The sequence below is a fragment of the Coloeus monedula genome (assembly GCF_965178545.1).
Source record: "Coloeus monedula genome assembly, chromosome: Z".
NCBI lineage: Eukaryota > Metazoa > Chordata > Aves > Passeriformes > Corvidae > Coloeus > Coloeus monedula.
This window is the reverse complement of record NC_138822.1, coordinates 55,078,066-55,101,541: the sequence shown is the minus strand read 5'-3', so window position 1 is coordinate 55,101,541 and position 23,476 is coordinate 55,078,066. Positions and strand designations below refer to the sequence as shown.

The window sequence follows — 23,476 nt, the reverse complement described above, 5'->3', positions numbered from 1 at the left end:
GGGTTAGTGACTGTGTGTGCAAATTCTTTGGTCAGGTACAGTGGCAAAGTGAAAAACAGTATCTTAGACTAGCCACATGATAGATAGTAAATTGCCTGGGCTCCAGAGTTTGTTTCTTCTACCAACTTTCTGCATTAGTTTGCTCCCCACTTTCTCCTGCTGTATCAGATGAGTAACATGTTCTGTCAGAGTCCTGAGCTCAATAAGGGAGTTTTAGTTCAACTGCAACACAAACTATGAACAGCACAAGTCTAATCTTACTGTGTGCAAAGGTGTTTTACATTGCCTATACACCAAAAGCTTAAAGGACATTTTGAATATGGGTTGTTTTCAGGTGAGCATTCACAGGAATCTAGTCTGGGTTAAAGACCTCTACACCATTCCAGATATGAAGGGAAATACACTGATAGTCAACAAAGATTTGTGCATTTACTGCGAGTGGTATCATTACTCTTGAAAAGAACATGAACAATCCTTCTACTTCTATGGTGCAAAGAGTTTTTCTTTCTCATGCTCCATACAGCAGCTATAAGCTGATCACAGATTACCTGATTTGGAAGGAATTCTCCAAAAGCATTACATGATCTGGTGCTGAAGGTGCAGTGCTGACAGTGAAGAGTTTTACTTGTCTCAGACAATTTATACTTTAATTCTGGGTACATAGTCCGATCATCAAGCCCCTTTTCTTCAGTTCCTGTGGAAGACTCGAACAAATGCCTTTATTCTGCAAGAAAAAGGTATTATTCCTTGGCAGTACACTTGTGTGAGTTTCTACTCGGGACTAAGGACTGGCAGGAGTGACAACGAGCCTGTGCTAAACCCCGTTTAACCAGTAGATGGCAGAACTTAAATCTTTGTTTTGCTACTGAACCCGAAGTTAATAAACATTGCTGCAATTCTGTGAGGACTCATTTAAAGAAAGACAATTGAGTAAACCAGTGCTAAGACCAGAAGCAAATTATAATATATTTATTAAAATCTGCTGACCACAGAATTTCCTTTAGAGGATGCACAATCATCTGCTTTAAAGAGGGAGATGCAGTAGGCCCTCACTTAGTTGAATAACCAGAATCCACTCTGGTATTTCTGAGAGGTCTTCTGAGAGCTGTCAAACTCTCTATTTTTAGACTTGTACTCCTGTTGCACATTAGCAATTTGAACAGCTTAAAACAGTCATGACTGACAATGAAAACTCAGCATGAACTCCTTCATGAGCCACCAAACATATTTTCCTGTACTCAGGACAAGCTGTAGGCCATAACCTGCAGGCTACCATCTCACCAGTTCTTCAACTCATTCACAGATGGCTTCCTGGAGTGAAACACTTTTACTGAGTGTTGAACTCATATGAATATATATATTCATATACTCTGTAGAGCATAGTATGTTAAATGATGTACCCTTAAGTGCTGCTTATGGGGACACAGCACACCAGAGTAAACCTCACCAGACCTTTTCATTATACTGCAGAGAGCCAGGAAAAGCAGGACACATGCAGACACTTCTTTTTGATGACAGCTCCAAAGCTCTGGGTCCTGTAGGTTGCCAGCTCAAGTTTATTGTCTCCCCGTCAGCCCTATCCCAGCCCAGTTTGAGACTGATTGCAGCAATCCTGTGATTGCAGCAATCCTGTGATTGCTGCAATCTCAGTGATCAGCTGAGCCTTCATGGAAGATTGCTACAACACTGAAGTCTACTGCTGTATGTTACGGCTTTATTTGCTGTAATAAGCTGAAAGCTGTCTCTTGGGAATTCAAAGTATTTGTAACTTCTTGATAGGATCAGAAAGAGTGAAATATGTTTAGAGACACAATAGTGAAGTCAGATAGGAATTGAACAGATATGATATGCTCCCTGGACTTCTAGGACATTGGTGAAAAACCTCAAAGAACACTCCAGAAGGAATCTGATGTTAGACCAAGCTTCTTGTAAATGGATTTCAGTAAGACAGAAAGGACAAAGGACTGACACATAGTTCCTCATCTGCTGTGAAATAATTTCATGAAAAACCCTAAAAACACTAGGATGCACATGACTGCAATATGAAAGGCATTGTTACTCCTATTTGCATCCATCTGCATTGAAAGAATAGAAAATATATTTTTTTAATCCTGATTTAGCACAATGTGTGATTGTCCAAGAAAACTGTTGGACATCCTTGCAACCTGATCCTAAACCCAAGAACCCATTTCAGTTAACATCTTCCTTACAGACAATGGATCTAATATAGTTCTCACCTCCTGACAGTCTTGGGAGAAAGGCAAACCCACACATTTTTAGTCATCTGCTAAATAAGACACATAATTGTAAACTCGGCCCCACTGAGAAGAATGACAGCCTCAAATACTCAAATGCTGGAAAGACCAGCAATAACATTCAGACAGCGTTGCCATAAACCCTTGAATGAACAGCCTGTCTTCCAATCCCATTATGGCCTCTGTGTCCTTACACAGAACCAGTAGAGACTGAAGCAGTTCTGCCTCTCTTTCTGGGATATAAAATCTTCCCTTCTACCCATCAACTTCAGGGGCCTTCCCTCCCCACAGAACAGAAAATACAAACCCTGAAGATATTTACTGGGAAAAGTCAGAGCTGATGTATGGTTTTCCCATTTCTGTTGCTGACCTGCTGTTTTCACTAGTCTTTGCTTTTTGTCCAAGAGATTTTAGGTCAATCAGATTTTGCAGCAATTGCTTTGGTATCTAGGTATGAAGGATTTTATTCATGATTCAAAACTTAAATTTGCTGATACACATGGGCCTTGGAAGTCTGTTCTGTTAGAAACAACAACAAAATTTAAAGTTTTAGATATTATTTTTAAAGGAAATGACCCAGAGAGTCATTACAGGACTTAATCTCACAAAGAGGAACATACTTGAAATGCTGTTATTACTACTAATTAAACATATACAAAAATAAAACTTCTATCAAATAATGAAACATCTAAAGCTGTAAGGAAAGCACTAAGACATTTTAGAAATTCTCTGGTTTTTCCTACCATCAGAGTCATCTACTGTTTTGTGGTGTCATGTAGAAACATGGGCTTCCACCTTCAAGAGCCGAAAGCCAAACTACAGCCATAACTGTGTTCTGCCAAACTCAGTCTTAGGAACCTCTCTGGCCAAAGGTTTGAAAAAGATGTTATGAATTAATGTCCAGTTCCATGTTAACCATTTGTTAAAGCAAATCATATGTTCTAAAAACTAATACAATTCTAAAAGAGGAACTTAGTGCAAATGAATTACTCCATGTGGTATTTATGCTGAACAGAAAACAGGCCAACATGGAAGTGATTTTGAGCAATAACTCAAAAGTACTGTATGTTGTAGATTACAGGCTATTTACAGGTATCAGGTTTTACTACAGAGGGGCCCTAGAAGTCTTAACTGTTCCAGTGTAGCAGGTGTGCTAAAGCCAGGATTTCTATATTTAGTTAAAAAAAATCCTACACAATGTATCTTGTTTGCTAGATTTTGGGGTCTTTTGCACTGATTTCTCCTGGTCTGACAGTTCCAGCTGGACAATGTATGTAGGCAGGAAGATCTGTCAGCACATGTCAGTGTGCAGGTATCTAACCCACAAACAACCAAGTGAGACATCATGGGCATTTTCTATGTTTCATCCTTCTTTACAAGTAGAGCTAAGAAGTTCTATTTTCATTCACCTGAGACTTCCTATCTGCAGCAAAGCCAGCAAGTAACTCAGTATGCTCTTAGCCTGAGCTTTCTTCAGGCAAAAACAAAACATTACTGGTCTTGTTTCACTCCACCTCTCAGTGGTTAGTGTGTCCTAGCCAGATGAGACCTTTCCAAGACTTGCAGAATATTTACACTCCTTCCATGCAACTCCTCTTTACTCTGTACACAATTATTTTCCTGGAATTAGATACTTTTTAGTTTACTTAATTGTTAAGGAAAGTTTCCTGTCTGACCATCCCGGAACCACTCTGGCAGGCACACTCAGACCACGTGAGCTGGAACAGAGGTCGTTTTACAATGGGTGGCTCCCCTGAGCTGACGGGTGCCCGGTTTGACTCCCTGCTTACTTCACTCTCACCCAGTCAGACCAGGTTTCCTTACAGGCTGGACCCCAGGTTTCTCATGACAGAGTCTCAGACTCTTGGATTCTTACAATTGTTTAATCATGGTGCAGTGACAAAGTAACAGCTCAAACTGGTGTCTCCGAGGAGGGACCCTGAGCAAAGCAAACCCATGCCTTTTATACCCTCACAGCCTAAGTGTGTCAAAGTCGGGGGTCTTCCAGCTGAACCATTGGTTCCTGCTGCGTCTCTCAGTGACTGCTCACCTGGCTGGGCCACAGGGCCCTGTACCCTTTGTTGGGTCAACTTCTGTTGGTCTTACTTCTGGCTCCTGCTATCCAGAGCTCAACCTGCAAGAGCTCCCACGGCAGCTGCACCCTGACTACCAGCACTGAATGTATTCCTCAACATAATTCATGCCCAAACCATATACTGTTCTACCGGGAACCTGTTGGGCACTGATAAACTCTCCACAGCACTCAGCTTTGTGTGTGATGTAAATTATGTCCTCTAGGATGTCCTGTACTCTGATATTGTTCTTTAATATTGACGTCATGATATTGATCTTGACCAGCTTGTAAGCAACAGCTTGTTTCTGCCCACAGCCAGGCCAGTGAGCTCTCCCCCTGCCAAGAGAAACGACAGGAGTTCCCACTCATTGCACTGCCACGAGGATGAGGATGCAGTCCTGTGTGTCAAGTGGTGTCCTGAGCGACACCTGTTTGCTTCCGGGCCTCGGCTTCACTGACAGCAGCTCTGGACTCCTCCGAAGCCTGAGCAAGCGCTCGGGCTGGGAGCACGTGGCGCGCTTACGGCCGGCACAAGGCACACCACAGCCCACACCCCGCTGCCCATGTCACAGCGCCCCTCTCTCCGATGGCTCTGCCCACAGCAGATCTGGCCTTGACCTCGGTACCACCCTCCTACCCACCCCTCCACACTCACAGCGCTCCCTCTCCTCTTCCCCCACCCAGGGAAAGGGGCTGGTCCAGGAAAGCAGCGGCTCTCTGCGGGGCCAGGGCTGCGGGCAGGAAGGGGAGGCCCGCTCGCCCGCCCCGCGCCCCCGTCGCCCGGCTGGCCGGCTGGCTGCTTGCTTGTCTTCCCTCCCCCCGTTCCCGCCTCCCTTTCGGGCGGCTGGCGGCCATCCCGCCGCCGCTCGGCCTTGGAGCGTGGGGCGGAGCTCGCCCGCCGCCGCCCCTTCCCTCTCCCCGTGCCCGGCGGCCCCTGACGGCGAGCGGTGGCGGCGGTCTGTGCTCCTCGCTCCCCGGTGAGTGCGAGTACCCGCCGCCCCGCTTCTCTCCCGCCCGGCGCGGGCGGCTCGGGTGCCTGGGAGCCGCTTCCCCGGCCGCGGCGTGCCCATTCCCGGCGGCCGCGGGGAAGGTGGCGGGGTGGAGGGGCGCCCCTCGGGGCAGAGCCAGGACGGGTGCGGGCCCGGGCGGAGGGCGGGGACCGGCGGCTGGCGGGGCCCGGTGGCGCGACGGGCGACCCTGCCGTCTCCCGGCCCCGGCTGCCTCGGTTGGGGGCTGGAAAGGGCCGTTGGATGCTGCGGAGGGAAGGCGACTCCGGCGGAGCAGCCCCGGGGAGGCACCATCTCGTAGCGGCGGCGGCAGCAGCGGCGGGCTGTGCGGCCCCCGCCGCAGCTCCGGGCCCCGGCTGGCGAAATCGGGTCTCCAGCACTCGGCTTGGGGCCGGCTCACAGCGGGTACAGGGGGCGGCTTTTGCAGAGCGGAGAAAGAGGAATGGATTTAGCTCGAGAAGAGCGGGCGTGGAAGAGAAGTTAAGCTGCCCTGTCCTCATCTAGGTGAAGCTTTTAACATTAATTTTCCTCCTGGAACTACTCGAGCCTTGTGTATTGGTATTTCAGTAATATCTAAATCGTAGAGGATAGTGCAAAGTGTACATATAGCACACAGCAACTTCTCTGTGCTGCAAAAAACCGTCAGTAGATCTGCAACATAAGTGCGACAAGGAAAGGATGGAAGAAAAGAATTGGAAGGTGATGCCTATAAAGTGTCAGGTTTTAATAATTTTGGGTGACAGAATAATCTGTTTCACGTTCATGGCATAGACAGCAGGTGCAGGTGTTCTGTAACAGTCGTGGAGGTTGTAGCACAGATGCAGATAATTGCCTTCTAATTTACCTTGATTTAGGACTGTGGCTGTGGAGATGCCCAGTTTCAGTATCTGGATCAGGTATTTGTTTGGATTGGTCCCTGCTTATCTGCTTATGCTTAGCACGTTTCCATGTTTCATAATACCACCACAGTTCCCATTTATTTTTTAACTCCAAGTTGTACTTTGATATTTGGTTTCCACCTCTAAAGCTAGTGAAGGTGGGGGGAGGGGGATAAAGAGGAAGGCGAAGAGGTCTGGACTTCAGTGTTTTTTAGTATCAGCAGGAAACTTGGTCTAAACCAGAGGATTCTCTCTCCAAACAACTGGGATTGAATTAATATCTCTGAGCACTCTGTGCTGTTGCTATTGTTCAGACTGGTTTTATCAATCCACAAAACTGAAGTAAAGGAAGACCACCCTAGAGAAATATTAACACTGGAATGTTTATTTAGTAATGCTTTGCTTAAAAGCAATTGTACTTCATCAGAATGTCCTAATAAACTTCTGGGGATTGTTACTGCTTCAAAGAAAGTAAGAGGAGTGTAATGGGCATAGAGTAGGAAGTGCAGCTGAGTCTTGTGCCTTCCAGGATCTATGGTGTGTGTGAAGAGTTATTAGGAAAATTATCAATACTTTACTCGCCTCAGACTTTATAGAGGAGATTCTTGGAGGAGCTTTCCACATAAAAAGAAGTCTGATCACTTAGCAGTGCTTTACAGAGTATCTCTGTAGACTATCACTGAATTGAAAAGACCATAGGGCTTTCAAAGTGCAGGTTTTTGCCATATCACGTTTGTAATTTAGTAGCTTTGTTTCTCTCTGGTTGTCTTTGGCCAGAGGATGAGACACTCCGACTTTGATACTGTTTGGTGAAGTTTTTATAGTAATGGTGGAAGAGCCAAAACAACAAATGCAGAAAATTAGAAAAGAAATAATATTTGCATAGTAAGAAATGGAGCAAATCTCTTTCGTAGTGTTTTCCAGGATAGACTCTCACTGCAGAATTTTACCGTGTAAGAGCTGGAACTTAGCTTGCTCCTTGGAGTAACAATCCACTTAAGCTAAGCAGAAAGATATGAACTGAAGAGTGGTCCCTTTGTGTCTTGAAATATAGAGACAGTAGAGAGGAGTCTTAATTTCCATTCTGCTCTGTTTGTGTGAAAAGGAGATAAATTTTTTTCAGGATTTTTGCCTTCAGTGCTGCCTTAGGGATTGGTTAATTCAGAAGATTTCCTCTAGGTATTTGGCACTTCTTTGTAAGAATTGGGATTTCTCACAGCTGTAGGATCAGAATTCCAGATGCTTGTGAAAGCAGGTGTTAATTTCGGTTGTTTGGTGGTTTTTTTTGCCTACCCTTTCTGTGTGAAAGCTGTTATGAAAAAGTTGATTTAAAAATGTTTGGTAGAACTTGATTTGCCTCCCCAGGGAGCTTGGCCAGTAAACTCTGCTAACAGCTAGTTCAAGTTCATGAAATTGTATCAGACACACACTTGTTCTGCTTACAGACTGAAGCTGTGGGTGTTTGAAAGCTGGATTAATCTACATGAGTAGTTGAATAGCTGCTGAGATTATAGGTGGCAGTTATTGGTGTGAGAAAATTATCCTTATTTCAAGACTACAAATTCAGGATTTGTCTTGAAATGGTGTAAAAAGTTAGGATGTTCCCCCCACAGTGTCAGATTATTTCCCAACAGTAGTAATCCTCTCATGAGTTCTTCATTCTGAAAGGAATCCTTCTACCTACATGTCTCTGGTAGCTCTGAAACAGTTGAGATTTCAAGTTGTAGAAAAGGAGTTTTAGAGGTGCAGAGAGAGAAGTTTATAGAGCTGGTATAATAGTAATGGCATGAGTACAGAGCTGATTCACAATACTCTCATTTTGTTTGCCTTTCCCATGCACCTCTGCTGAGGTTCTTCAGCCTTCACAGGAGCCTTTTGAAACTAACAGACCAATGCGAGATGTCTTTTAATCCTGCCTTCTGAAATTGAACCAAAATTTCAGACCAAATCTTTGTGCACACTCTCTGTATTCCACACTTCTTGCAGCACTTCCATGTTGGTTTTGGTTTTTTTCTAACACTGAAAGATAGTTCTTTGTTAAAACTGGTCCAAGCTGCATATTTGTTAATGGAACAGTCTAGGAGTACAAGCATAGGGTAAAAAAGCAGCAAGTTTGTATAGAGGTAGGAAGTAGGTTAAAGTTCAGAGTTGCTCTTTCACGAGGTGGGAAAAAAATTTCAACACTTCATTTTTCAGTGTTTCATAGTCTCCAGATAAGCTTCCCTTTATTCTCAGGCATAACACTGCTCATTCTCCTGTAGCAAAAAAAAGGAAAATTAGTCTCTACTTTTAACTGGGACACTCAGTGGTCAGTGTGCTGACAAAGCATTCCCTTAACGTTTACACCTGCTTAATTATGATCTGGATTTTCTTAAGACTAGATCGCATTTCAGAGGCCGTCCGAGAGCACACAAGAGCGCACTATGTATGTGTGCTTGCCGGGGTTACCAGAAGCTGGCGAGATCTATATGAGAGAAGTGTTTTGACAGTCCCTCTAAGCTGTAAGTGCACAATAACTGTGTTGAAGTGAGGGAGGAGGTAGCATTTGGCTTTCTGGAGGGATGACTTGAGGGAGTTTAGTATCTACATCTTGGAACTGGGCATGCATCTAAACTTTCACCTCATTTGGAGCTGGAGTTACTTTAAGACCTAAATGTTTGATTTCACAAACTTGATCTCTGACCTAAACTTTCAGTTCCAATATGTGCAATACAGCATTGCTAACAAAGTGAAATGGTCAGAATACTTATGACAGTCTGTTAAATACAGAGATTATAGGAATATGCAATTAGTAGCCTGTTCAGTGCATTGGTATTTTAGCACATTCTGGATCTGAATAAATAAGTATTTTAGCATTGCAGTCAAAGATTTCTGCCAGCAGGAGAAGGTAGGAAAATCTGCAATCTAAAGCTCTGTTTTTTCTAGTACAGTGTTGTTCCTCTTGAGCATTAAAGTTGAAATGGGGTCCCTGAAACTTTGCCTAGACATTGTTTTAAAACCCCTCAATTTTGTATTACTGCGTTTTTTCCAGTGTGGAATACTGGTGTAGTTTATACCATCAGAAGAGTTGCTTAGTCATCAAATTGTTAGTGGACTTCTCTTTAAGGATCTGTATGTAATGATGGACTTTTCTGTGTAATAAAGAAGCGCAAAGATTCTTTCTCCAGTCCCTTTAACCACTAAAATCTCCTAGCTTTTAGCAGCAATGCAACAGTGTATGTTTGTTACATAGTGGCCTCATCTGCCACAGGTAGAGTAAGGGTTAAATACTAAGAGCTTCTTTAAATCGAAACAAGAAACCTGTGTTTATTGCAACAGTAGTTGCACTCATCTGTTCTTTGTACATCCAAAAGTAATTATAGCATTTTATATTTTTATAAAACAAGACTCTGCTTGTTCTACTTCTGATGTTGAAGGCTATCCAGATGCTGGGGGCATGTGTAGGCTTGAGGGGTTTTTTTTCTGGTTGGTTGGTTGGTTGGGTTTTTGCCATTTTTTGATGGGTAGGTGAGGTTTTTTGTTGTTGTGTTGCCATGTGTCTGTTCATCTCTATCTGTCCATCCATTTACCCAGGGTAACAAAAACATTTTTCTTAGGCAACTTGGATATTTAAACTAAAAAATGTATTTTTTAGGATTTTCCTTCTAAACTGGCTTGAATTATGGATGGATTTACTTAGCAAATTTTAAACATCTGACTGATACTGAAGAGGTTGCCTTTCCATATCAAAAATGCAAACTTCTGTCAACATGCTTAACATGGGTATTCTCCTTCCTTGGTCTTCAGGCAAGGTAGGCATACACAGAACATGCTGCAATTCCAGTATGGTGGAAGTTCCTACCTGATGGACCTGCTTAGAGATCTTTATTCGTGGCTATGCCATCTATAACTTAGGTAAACTGGAAGTAGTCATCAACATTTCTAATGAAGGCCCACTGCTGAGTAGAATGTGAAACCATGAGAAGAGCTGTGTAAGTTTTAGAGGCTCAGGGGAATTGAGCAATAGCCCATAATTAAAGAAGTGCTGTTCAGCTATACGTAACTGCTAGTAATGTCATGAAGTGCATGCTCAATATTGTGAAGAAAAATTTATAACTCAGTAGCCTGCCCCTCTGCTGCAGCTCCTGTTAGATTTTTTAAAATTGCTTGCTTTTGCCATTTGGAGGTGCTTGTTGCAAACTTGGCAGCTAAGTACAGATACATACAATGGCAGTCATTTGAGTGGACGAAACCAAGGGAAGTAACTTGTGGGAGTAGGAGCGATAATTGCAATGGAAAGTGGCAAGATCAGATTCAGCATGGATGGAAAAAGTTGTATTTTTTCAAGAAAGACCATGAATGTTGCTTACGTCCTGCCTTATCACCAGGCAAGGACTTTTATCATGGTCCTGCCAGCTCACCTCTTATTTTCCTAGTTTTCAGTTGGAAGTTTCATCACAGAAACATATTTTGTCATGTTTCTTCACAAATTTTCTGCAAGTACCAGCAAGTCTGAGCCCTCCCCTTTTTCTTGATGACTGATAAAATAGCATCTTTGCTTTGCCTGAGTGTAATATTTTTTAGCATTTCTAGAGTCTGGTAAAATGTTAAAATTAAACTGCTTCTTTGCTGAGTGTGTGCTTCCCAGTGGTGGCCAAGAATTTACCCACATTTCAGGGAAAAGAACATTTACTACTTGAAATCTGTTTTAGTTAAGATATTACATGTTTAGTTTTATGAAGAGATGTCTAAAATTAACCTCTTAACATTAATAATGTAGGCACCCTTTCATAATTGGAAAGACAGCAGCTAAGAAACGAAAGACAGAATAGAAAAAGCAATTGTGGAAACATGTTCCCTTTCTCCAAGTGGCATTAAATATATATCTGTACTAAAATGCTGAATAACCATGGCTGTTCTGTTCCTACTTTATGGCCTGAAGCTTAGACAGAAGTTGTCTCATCCAGGGCCTTTTTTCCTTTCTGCAGGTCAAACAAAATAGTCCGTGTCCTTGGTTTGTCCTCAGGCACTTCTTTAATAAATTTGATTATTACTAATCATGAGTCTTTTGTAAACATTTGTGTCATGTACTACAGAAAGAGCATGATTTACTGTCAGCATGTATTTTAGCAGAAAAGTATTCTGCATGCTACAGTTTTCTCTTTTTCTGGATGGTGAGAAATGAGTGGGATGCTCTGATATCCCTAAAAAACCTCAAACCAATAAATAGTGTTGATAGTATGGATCTGTTTACAACCAATGAGTCTAAGTGCAGCTGTGCTATTTAAAAATAATCTCTTTTATTTGTGATGTGAAAGAGATTGCTGCTTTTAGTCTGACTAGCTCTATTCTATTTCACTGTCAACTCTAAAGAGAGTATAATAGTATGTTATAAAGTGATGTCTAGAACAGTTTTCAGACTTTTTCTCAGGTATAGCAAGAAACTAAATACAGTTTTTCCTCTCTATCATCTTCATGAGATAATTTCTGCAAATGAAAAATTATGGGATATATTATGATGTTTTCTCAATTCCATTAATTTCAGTAAAATTTATTTGTTGTCATTGTTCCAAGTTACTCAACTGCTTTTAAAGGGATCTGAAGTGTAGTCAAGGAGTCACTGTCAGTCAAGAATGTACTTTAAACTGAGCGAAGTCCTTTTCCAGTCAATGTTGTTGTGATGTGGCTAGTACTGTGTTTATGTTAGATACTCAGAAAAGTTATAACAGCTGAAGATTTGAAGGCATATGTGCAACATACGTTGAAGTCTCCTGTGAATGTTCTTTTTTAAAGAAATAAAAGGTTTTAAGATTTTAAGTTACTTACTTAAATCCTTTTTGTGGATATCCACATGAGACTTTAATATTCTTTGAATGTATCTGACTTAGTTGATTAACTAGTAAGAGAAGGCGAGGAAAGAGGATGGACAGACACGTTTTTCCTTCTGTCCCCTTGGACTTGTGCATGTTTCTTATGTCATGATCATCTAAAGGCATGGCCTTCAGGACACCACAGAGATCCCCACAGACACTACAGCCTGTAGGCATCTTTGCAGTGATCTTTTGGTGCTAGTTAACATCTGAGATCTCGTGGTAAAAGCTGAGTTTGCTGGCACACTCAATATGTATGAAGTGAGGAATGTTGTTGTACTAAGATTTTGTTTGTTCAAAAGCTTTTTTAGAGCATCACAATGTAAAACTTGTGTTTCCAGAGAAATTTGAACTGTCCTGTGTCATTTATAGGGCTACAAACAGCAAGAGACAGCTATTGTGGCCAAGGGTTCATTCTCTACTCTAAAGGGAAAGATGTTGCATTTGCAAAAAAACAGCTTTCTTTTTTTATATTTGGAAAGTTATGGCCTTATCCAGATAAACTTGCCCCACCTGGTATTCATGGTTATAATCTTTCTGCACTTCTACTTCTCTGGGGGAGAGAGAAAAAGTAGAAATCAGACTTTCTGTGGTGAGCTGATGTGCAGTCTGGGTGAATTGAGGTGTATTCTAACAAGAGATTGAGTGTGGTGGCACAGCGATAAGCTACTGCATTGATGTAACAAGGGGAGTGGAAAGCAGTATTGATTGTTACAGAGTTCAGATTTAAAGATGATCAGCATAAGTGTCGGCCAACTTGTGGATGTTCTCAGAATTTTAATAGTAGACACTAAGGAGGGGCTAAAATAAAGCTATTGTTTGTCTGGTACACTTCATACAAGTCATGCAACGCTTTAAGAAGGTTCCAGTACCCTGAGATTAGCTCCCTTGGTCAGAGCATGGTGCTAAAAATGCCAAGGTTGTGGGTTAGAGCCCCATATGGGCCATTCACTTGGACTTGGTGATCCTTGTGGGTCCCTTCCAACTCATAATATTCTCTGGGTCTGTGTCAGTAATAAGATGCTCCTTTTAAAATCCTATTCTGCATTATTAGGTTTGAATAATCCACAATTTCTTACATAATCTCCACACAAACAGTTTTAAAGTTGTTGGGTTGATCAAGTGCTTGTTTTGGTATGTCTGAGCAGGTATCGATGTGGCCATGGTCAACGCGTGTGACCCTGCGTGCAGCACCCATTCCAGGCAGACAGATGTCTGCTCCCCCGTGTTGCGTATTTACGTTTCAGTGCCTGCAAAACATGAATAAATATTCTGTGCTGCAATCACAAGTTAACCTGTGTCACGTTAATCAAAAAGTTAACCTGTATCTATCACAAGGATTACTTAAAAATTTTTGGTATACTCAGTGTGCAGAGCATTGCCCCCAGACATCTTTTTGGCAAATTACTAGTTTAGAGTTCTGTGCTGTGGCCACTCAGTTTATAATTTACTATGTGGAAATAGTAGTTGGTATGACTGAGGGCTTTCTTGGCTCTGTGAAATTTGCTACAGCAATGCTGCTAGTTCTTACTCTTTTCTAGAGATTTTACCTCTTTTCAGGTATTTCTGAATGGCTTCTAGGTTTGTAACAGAATTCTTCGTATCAGTGTGACCAGGCAGATGAAAATAACTTGTGATTAGGCCTTGGTCAGCCCACAGTTTGGATTATTTGTGTAACTCACCGATGAGAGGAGACTAGTACTGAAGCATCTCATACTGTGAACTAAAAAACTTCTGTTCAGGGAAGAGGGCGATGTCTGGTAAAGTAATGTTAATATGTAGATAATGTGTCATAACATCTTGAATTGCTGCTGTGATTTGCCAAGACATGGACTTGGATGGAAAACATTCGAGCTGCAATTTATACTTGGATGAGAATATGTGAACTGAGTACAGTGGACTCATGGTCATATCAAATTAATGATCTGCTTTATCTGTCAGGGGATATCCGAATATTTTCTATGTACAGCTACTCTTAGACTTTCCCATGAGAAATGGTTATGCATAAAATAAAGTTCTCACAATGGAATGCAAAAAAGTGAATCTCAACAGGAGGGTAGCTGGCAAGAAGAGGAAGGAAGAAATTCGTTTTGATCATGCTCAGTCATAGAAGCACAGAGTTTGCTTAGGGGAGTATCTAGTAGTTCATGGTGTTTAAAGATGATTACACCTAAAACTTTAGGGGCTTGTGTACAGGATGAGTATGTGCAAAGATGGGAAGAGGAGTTTCAGAAAATAACTTGTTGACGGGAACGTGAGAGGTGATACATGTGTGTGTGCTTGCAGTTTGTTCATTTGCCAGCCTTCTATCTTCCCTGGGCATTCAGCTTTTTATCTAGAAATATCCATTTTTTTTCTTTGAAAGAATTCTGGACATTTTTCTTTCTTTTATGCTATTTTGCTGCTTTATACCCTGGACCTTCTTTTGTCACTATTTCTGCTATTTCCCCTTTGCTGTCTTCAATATACATGAATTTTAAATTTTGAAAATACTGGAATACTTTGAAAATCCCCCATAAATGTATTCCACGTAGTAGTATTTCCTGAACGTTCAATGAAACTGGCAGGTGAGATAAATTGATGAATTCTTTGGCCTTTGTCTGTGTTTAACAAATACTGGACTTTGTGCATCCCTTTGCATTAGTTTCCAAGGCCTGTCATGTGTATCTCATGCTTTGTTGTGAGTTTTCTTGTTTGCAAAACTGGAGCAAGAGAAAATAATGTTACTTGAATGAAGACAGGAACAGTGCTCTGGGAAAACATCAACAGATCTGGAAATGAGGCCTGTGATTATCTCTCTTCTAAAGAAATTTTAATCGTGACTGGGAATGTTGCCAGGCACTGCAAGAGAATTGTTCTCACTGTTAAATTGTTAGCTTGATCCTTGGCATGTGTTGGCCTAAGCCAATTCTTCCACGAGAGATTTGGGCAGAGTTCAGGTCTTCAGTGTGGCCTAGGAAGTGTTCCATTAGGTAGTTTGCATACAGTCAACCTTTTCTGGAGATAGATACTTCTACAGTATGATTTTAATTTATTTTCTGTAGTGGAATTTATTAAGAGATGTTGGTATTCTGGAATTTAGGCCCCTCTCCCTAGCTGGCCTTGATATGGGGAATATCTCAGGGTCCCTTAACTTCTGTATGTGAACCCTAAAAGTCCTAGGTCCCAGAGGAATGCTTTATCCAGCAAACCATTACACCACAAAACCCAGTAAATCAATAAGCAACAACAAAAAAAGAAAATATCTCAAACTAAAATGGTGTTTAAAATAGAGCCTATGTAAATTTTCTTTTTGGTGGTGATCCTAACAAATCTTTCTGAAATTAGGAGGGTTCTTTTTGTCTCTGGTAGCATTTGTAATCTTAGTCTATAATACTTTCTGTCTCAAAACAATAGCGTTTTCTGGTTTGGATAATTGTTTTTAATTTTGAATGCAAATGTCTATCTGTTTAGCTTTAGATCAGTGCCACTTCTGCTGGTTTTGGTGGAATACAGTGAATTTTGTTCCTAATAGCTAGTATGGGACCTGTGGTTTTGATTTGTGCTGGAAACAGGGTTGATAACACAGGGATATTTTCATTACTGCTGAGCAGGGCTTACACGGAGCCAAGGCTCCTCACCCACCCCACCAGTGAGGAGGCTTGGGGGTATGCAAGAGCTGGGAGGAGACACAGCTGGGACAGCTGACCCAAGGGATATCCCACAGCATATGGCATTATGCTCAGCATATAGAGCTGTGAGGAGAAGGAAGAGGGAGGTGTTTAGAGTTATGGTGTTTGTCTTCCCAAGTCACTGTGATGTGAGGCATGATGGGGCATTGCTGTCCTGGAGATGGCTGAACACCTGCCTACCCATGGAAGAGGTGGATGAATTCCTTGTTTTGCTTTGCTTGCAGGTCCAGGTTTAGCTTTAACTATCAAACCATCTCAACCCATGAGTTTTTTCAGATTTGCTGCTCTGATTGTCTTCCTGATCCCACCAGAAAGGAGTGAGGGAGTGGCTGTGGGGTGCTTAGTTGCTGCCTGGGATTAAACCACAACACACTTAAGAAGTGGGACTGTGTTGTCATGGTGGTTCATGAATTACAGAGGCACAAATGACTGTCTAGAGACAGCATAAAGAAGAGAATAATGAAGACATTGAACTTCCTTACTGAGATTGTGTCCAGAGAAGGGCAGCCAAGATGGTGAAGTAGCTGGAGCACAGGTTCTGTGAGGAGTGGTTGAGGGAGCTGGGATTGTTTACCCTGGAGCCTGCTTTCAGAGGCTCAGGGGAGACCTTATCACTCTCTACAGCTCCCTGAAAGGAGGTTGTAGCCAGGTGGGGTCAGTCTCTTCTCCCAGGCAGCTAGCGACAGGATGAGGGGACATGTTCTCAAGCTGCACCAGGGGAGGTTTATATTTGATAGTAGGAAAAATTTATTCCAGTCACTGGAATAGGCTGCCCAGGGAAGTGATAGATGCATCATCAAAAGGTGTGTGGATGTGGCACTTGAGGACATGGTTTAGTGGTGGATATGGTGGTGCTCAGTTAACAGCTGGACTCGATGGTCTTGGAGGTTGTTTCCGACTTTTAAGATTCTATGATTCTAAACCACGTGGTGTATCCATATTTTTCGCAATACTCTTGTGTTTCGCAATACTCTTTCAGACCTTTTATCTCTGAGGATGTGTTACAATTAGATTTGTGGTGAAAAAGGAATTATTGGCAGTACCTTTTTCTCTGGTACAGGCCTTTGTGTGTGGGACAGATACATTGTAGACTGTGGGAACATGTACTTCGTATACAGGACAGATGTCATGAAAATATCTTTGATTTTTCTTTTGTTTTAGGGACACTAGGTGTCTTCAACAACCATGAGCAACCCTTTTGTACGGATTGTGGAGCCACTGGACCCGAAACAGCCTCTGAAGAAATTCTTTAATCTGACCAAATTGGAAGATGTGAGATACGGTATGTTGACAACATAAGGGAAGAATTTTGTTAATATTGATGAACAGAACCTGAACAGACTTTGACACATTGGATGATACTTGGTCTCTGGAGAGAACTGTGAATTCAAAAGAGGGATCTTGAAAATAAAATTTTAGCAAAATTTAATTCTTGAAATTTAAAGCTACAGAAATATTGGCAAGATCACAGTAGTATTTTTTCAGCATACTGTGCACACAGCAGTCTTATTTTTCCTGAGTGGGTGAGTAGAGCTAGGCAAAACTAAGAGCGCAAGTTTTCTTATAAACTGCTAAGCTATCTTGAAAGGCTGGAAAGGCTCTAACACTGATATATGTATGATTGAACCAATCAGAAATATTTTTCAGCTTTAAAAACAGTAGTGGCTAGAGAATTCTTTCTGAGGAGGCATTTTCCTTGTTCCTCTGACATTTCCCAAATCTTTCAGTGATACTGGTAAAAATCTTAGTGTCTGTGCCATTGACTTAGAAAGTGAGTATCTGTAGCTTAGAATTGCCTATGGTGGGTGTTGTTGGTGTTTCAAAACGTAAACCAGTGTTTAAGGAGAATTGAGGGAACAAGAGGAGGAACATTTTCTCTGAATGTTGGTAGCGCGTATGAATATTGGCAGCACGTATCCCTTACAGGCTCTGATAAGTGAAAAGTCAATTAATGTCAGTCTTGGTGGGTGAAAAGTAGAGAAGAGTCTTGAGGAATAGACAAATACACATACGGTGTTACCAGTTGATCCATTCCAGGATTCCAAGAGTGATAACCTCCAGATTCTTTAAAGAAAAAAGGATGCCAATTCTCCCTATCCAGCATGAAGAGAGTAGCTTACCAGGGAAGGGCAGGAGAAGATTCTAAAAAAACCCAAAACAACAGTAACAATTACCCCCAAAACCCCCAAACAATCAAAATCCCCCAGAACAAAACCCCCAACAACAACCAACCCAAATTATTCTGAATTACTGTGTCCTGAAAAATAGATGGTTTTTTTTTTTTACAATACCACTAATGAGATCTCACTGTGATTAAGTGACTTTTATGTCTTGAGGGGCAACCCTGTGTAGACAGTTGGAACAGACTTCTCAAAAAATTTTAAAATTTAAATATTCTGACAGGCAATCAAACAACTGTTATTAAAGTGGAGGAAGGACTGAGACATATTTGGGTTTTTTTCTTCACACCCATTGCTTGTAGTAGACCTGTCAGGACTGCTTCAGTAGTATTTTGTGTCATCTTCTTTAAATATTTCTAATTTGAAGTGAAAGAAGATTATTAGATGCACAGTCTGACTTTCATTCAGTTTCGTTTTCCATCTCTTGAGATGAAGAGACTGCATAAGCCACTAAAGCTGTCTTCCAACATATTAGTAGAAAACTGTTTTTCTAGTACATTTGTATGTCTGTGTTCAGTGACAAGAGTGAGAGCAAACTGCAGAAAAACAAGGAGAGCACAGCATGTTTTCAGGGTAGCCTTGCTGTGGAGGATGGGAAAGCTGTGGAAAAGTCCCTCAGCAAAGATGTCTACTGTGTCACAGGAGCTAATATAATAAACCTGCTCAAAGCATCGAGTGGAACAGGTCAGTTAGCATTGGCTTCCTGGCAAAGCTGGAGGCTGGAAAAGGGGCTTTGATAATTTGGGATAAAGCCCTGTGAGAGTATGGGGGCAGCACTTGAGGACCTGTCTGCCCCAGGCATGGAACTCTGCACTTGCTGACATATGCTCTAAGGTAAAAACTGAGTTTGTTTCTTGCCTCTTATCCATGCAGCTCGCCTGCCATTTTCCATTCGAATCCTCCTGGAAGCAGCAATCCGTAACTGCGATGAGTTCCTAGTGAAGAAAGGAGATGTTGAGAATATTCTCAACTGGAAAGTGATGCAACACAAGAGTGTTGAAGTGCCATTTAAGCCTGCAAGAGTTATTCTGCAAGACTTCACGTGAGTCTGATGCTCTCTAAAGCAACGAAGAGGGGCTTTTGAGAGTGCAGCAATGCTCAGCTTGGGGTGGAGGGGTGAGCTAAGGGGAAGGATAGCAGTGCGATGTTAACAAAAGCCTTTTTCAACTTTTCTGGATGTCATGCTACAGACAACACTTGAAGACCCAAACACTCAGAATAAGAGCATTGAAAGAAACTCTTCTAGGATGGAGAAGGAAATATCTTCATAAAATTTCAAAACAGGGAAAGAAAATGTGATTGATAAATTGCATCCAAATTAGGAAGTTCAGGGTTTAGAAGTTATTCTTTGAAGGGGTGGTATTGTCTAGTCTCTCCTTTTTTTGTTGTTTGTTTGGTTTGGGTTTTTGTTTGGGTTTGTTTGGTTTTGGTTTTGTTCCCCAGGGGCTCTTGCTTTCAGTTTTTTACCAATTTCAGTTCTCATTTATAACCCACATCATTACTTTGTCTTCTAAACCAGTATTAGTATAAATATATTCTTAAAGATTTCTCTGCTATTGAAAAAATGGACATATTTTTCCCAGAAATGCAAATTGAGATTCCTTCCTAATGGACTCTGAAAATTGGGCCTTGTTATTGCAGTGAATCCTCAGGTGTCTGTAGTAATCATGTAATAGTTCCTGTTCCTGTGGAAAGTCAATCTTCAGGTGGAACAATAGCATCTAACTGTTTTAATACAGCATTTGTCTTGCAAGTCCACTCACTGTTCTTTTTATCTTTGTCCTCTGTCTTTATAAAACGTTTTAGTACATCCATGGTAAGCCCAGTGCTGCTACATTGCCAGTTGATTTTCTTCCTCAACAGTAAAGTGTCTTAGCTGTCATATCCTCTGTTTTGCATTTTCACAAAGGTTGTCCAAGTGCTAGAGACCCAGTACAGCTCTACTTTTAAAGACATTAGAAAAAATTGGCAAAACCTCAAATGAAAGAAGTACTGATTTCCTAGCTATTTTTCATCCACTGGCTGTTGTTAATGTTTTGAAAAACTGGAGCAGAGAGGAAGCTGAATTTTCAAGCTAACATTGTTCCTTCTCTTACTGTTCTTTCTTGCCCCCTACTTCTGCTGAGTTTTAAAAATGTGTGTATAAGTCTGCAGAGCAACTGCATTCCTGAAAAATGAGCTCTTGGACAGGCCTCTGAGGACCCTTTTCAAAAGGGAAGCTTTGGCAACTTTCCAAAAGCCATACAACAATTACATTCAGATTGTTCTGGTTTAGAATTATCTAATTTCGTAGTTAGGATTATTCTGTAATTATCCTGAGTTGTTCTAAGGTGGTAGAAGGATATCGTGTCCATTCCATATCAATTGCACATTCATAAGCAAACATTCATAAGCATGGCAAAATAACTCTTCTGCTACATTCCTCCTACCCCCCTGCCTCAAATTCCCCTTGGTAGCATAACATAGAATTTCCTATTTTTCTTGTAAAAAACTTACCCTGGGATATCAAACTGCTGCAAGCTGCTGAACATCAATTAATTGTGTCCATGTTAGATAATGTGGATCCTTTTTTCTGTTTGTTTTTGGTAAACATTCAGGATTTTCAAGGTAAAATTCAATAGGAACTACAAAGCCTTTTACTGCTTTTGTTGTTGCTCTTGGTTTCTGATATTTTTAAAAATTGATAGCTTCCTTATGGTCAGAGTTGAAAACAGAAACTCTTACTGCTTTGGGCTGCTCTTACAAAAATGTGGTTTTTTCAGTGGGTTGCTCACTGATGCCAGATCCTTATGAGCATATCAGAGAACTCTTTTTGTCTCAGCAGCCAGCAAAATCAGATAGGCAAGTGTAGCGGGTTGAGTTCGAAACCGGGCAGAAAACACCAATTAAATGTAGTGGTTTTGGTTCAAAATATTCATTACTTACTTATTTTCCTTCTGTGAGATAAGAATTAGGAGAAAAGCAAAGCAGGCACAAACCTTAAACAGCTGCAGTACAATGAAAGAGTTTTATTACTAATAGGATTAAAAATAAAGAGACAATAACAAAACAAAATTAAAGCAAATCCCCCCCCCCCCCCCCAGCACTTCTCTCCTTTTACCTAGCTCACACAAGGGATAACAGAACATGGGATGTTAGTCAGCGTTCCAGTTCTTGAAAAGTCTCTCTCTTATGCTTAAGGGAAAAAAGGGTTTTTCCTTCAGTTGCACGTGGTTCCCAAACTGCCACCAACAGCAGATCCACCCGGAAACAAACAATCTGCTGTGTGTAGAACATCTCTCCCATGAAAAATCTCACAGTTCCTTCACACTGCAAAACATGGGCCATCACATGGGGTTATTCATCTTTTTAAGGATAAGTTCTTTTGGCCTGCACACAAAGGCTCTTCTTCGCCACAAGCCTCCAACAGCCTCTTATTACTATATAGCCTGGCATCGGGCATTCTTCACAATCTTCACAGGCACACGAAGATCCTCCATCCCCCCATGTTCTTCAAATGGATTAAAGAGACAAACAGTTTGTGGTATTACAGTTTCTTACCACGGCATGCAAGAAGGTTTTTAAGCTGCGTGCGAGAATCACGGCACCGCCCTCTTTTCTCCCGTCGCCATTTCCAGCTCCTTCCCACGGGACTCACTTCTCTTTCTCTCTGACTCTGAAGCCGCCATGCTGAAGGGTGTTCTTGTTCGGGCTTGACGGTGGGGAAAGCCTCGCTCCCTCTGTGCTGCTGGCTGTGTGGTGTCTTCTTCAGTTCAGCACGAAGTGTGCTGGCTGCAGACAGGAGGCTCTGCCGGCTCCCGCTGACTCCGCCGGTTCCGCATGGAGAGGAGAGGGACCCGCCGGTCCCCAGAAGCCGCGCTGGATGGGTTTAGCTGTGAGCAGTCCATGGCTGGTTTGAGCTGCCTGTGGCTCTGAGGCAGCCCCCCCCCAGCCACCCAGGGTCCGTGCCACAGCTTTGGGAAAGGGGGAAAGGGGCAGTGGCCCTGGCCCGGCCCGGCGGGGCCGGGAGGCCCCGAGCTGCCCCCACCTTCCAGCAGGCGACCTCCGACCAAAAGGGGAAGTCCCGCCTTTCTGTGCGGTTTAAATATGTAAATTGTGAGAAGCGTAATTGGTCTTAAAGACTGTCCATCAACTCAGGGTCAACCCAATACAGCAAGTAAGAGGGTTTTCCAAGCTAGTTGAAGATATCATGGTAGGACATACCTCAGAAGAAGCTGATAATGTGTGTGCAGAGAAGTGTCAGAAGATTTGTTAAAAAATATAGAAATGTATATGATCTCTTAGATAAGTCAAGTATTGAAATGCCAGAAGTTCTGGTTACTACTCATTATTTGCTTGCATTAAAAGTGGAGGAGTGTAGTTTGCTTTGCATGTGACAGTAGCTGTCTGTTCTGCATCTCAGGATTGGGTTTTGGGGTTTCTTTCTCTTTTCCAAGTTGTTTCACCATGCCTATTTTGTTTCTGTTGTAGTGGGGTGCCTGCTGTGGTTGATTTTGCTGCAATGCGTGATGCTGTGAAGAGACTTGGTGGGGACCCTGAAAAAATCAATCCTATCTGTCCTGCTGATCTCGTGGTAGATCACTCCATCCAGGTTGATTTTAACAGGCAGTAAGAATTGAAAAACACTCTTTTGTTCTTAATGGTAGTAAGTAAACTGAATCCAGTTACTGATCATCAAGTCAGTTTGGCTGGTGATACTGTTAGCATCTGTACTACAACATCCCAGACATTAAGAAATTTTTAAGTTAGACCGTTGTATCAGCTGCGGTGAATTAGAGGGAGAATTTTACTCTCTCTGGGGTGCATCTCTCAGCAGCACGAGCCTGGACTAAATGCTGATAGAAACAGACTCAATCCACACTTGTGGTTATTGTACTCTTTTTTAATAATGCTTCATTACTATTAATTGCTCAGAAATAGCTTTTTTCCCACATACACTTTTTTGACCCGTAGGGTTTTTGGAAAGGACAAATGAGAATATTTCCTTTCTCCCTCACTTCTCGAAGAATAGAGATGATCTACACTAGGCTCAGCTCTGAGGAACTGCTTTCTGCTTCAGTGCCTCCAAGCAGAAGAGCACAAGACACTGCTTGCTATGGCCCCTATGAGACCAGGAATAAAACATGAGGCTACTCAGTCCTCAGCATGCTACAAAGACTCACTAGCTTTCACTAGACCCACAGTGAAATGCAGGATCTCTGTATAGAGGTCCTTCTACCCTCTAAGATACATAAATACGGGCCTACTGAACTAGTCTTCCAAACAGATCCTGCAATGACATGTTTTATGGTGGTTTCCTTCTATATTCTAGAAGTTTTTTGGTCTGCAGTTACTAATCATTGTTTTTTGTCACAGCCTTATTTTATTTCTATTAGGCTCGTGAACATATGTAAGAAAGTAGAGGTTTTCTCTTGCACAGAGAACGTTTGCCAGATCTATGCTTCAGTTCTTTCAGGTTCTGAAGACCTAAGTTAGGCAGCTTATTGAGATGAAAAATTTGTTAACACTATCTACTTTGAAACACAGAGGCTTCAGGCAGCACTATATCATAGCGACAAACTT

General features: G+C 41.9%; 1 protein-coding gene across 2 annotated transcripts in view; it reads left to right on the top strand.

Moving 5' to 3' along the window:
- The first annotated feature begins 5,219 nt into the window (after positions 1–5,219).
- The window catches only part of ACO1 (aconitase 1), a 37,323-nt gene continuing 19,066 nt past the window's right edge, over positions 5,220–23,476 (top strand). Inside the window, exons 1-4 of one of the 2 annotated variants that reach the window (XM_082302239.1) lie at positions 5,220–5,306; positions 16,896–17,016; positions 18,788–18,956; positions 22,385–22,522. In XM_082302239.1, coding sequence (XP_082158365.1) covers positions 16,920–17,016; positions 18,788–18,956; positions 22,385–22,522 — 404 coding nt within the window. In that variant the 5' untranslated portion in view covers positions 5,220–5,306; positions 16,896–16,919. Of the gene's footprint in view, positions 5,307–5,780; positions 5,841–16,895; positions 17,017–18,787; positions 18,957–22,384; positions 22,523–23,476 lie in introns of those variants that run through there. The other variant, XM_082302240.1, reaches the window with a different exon arrangement.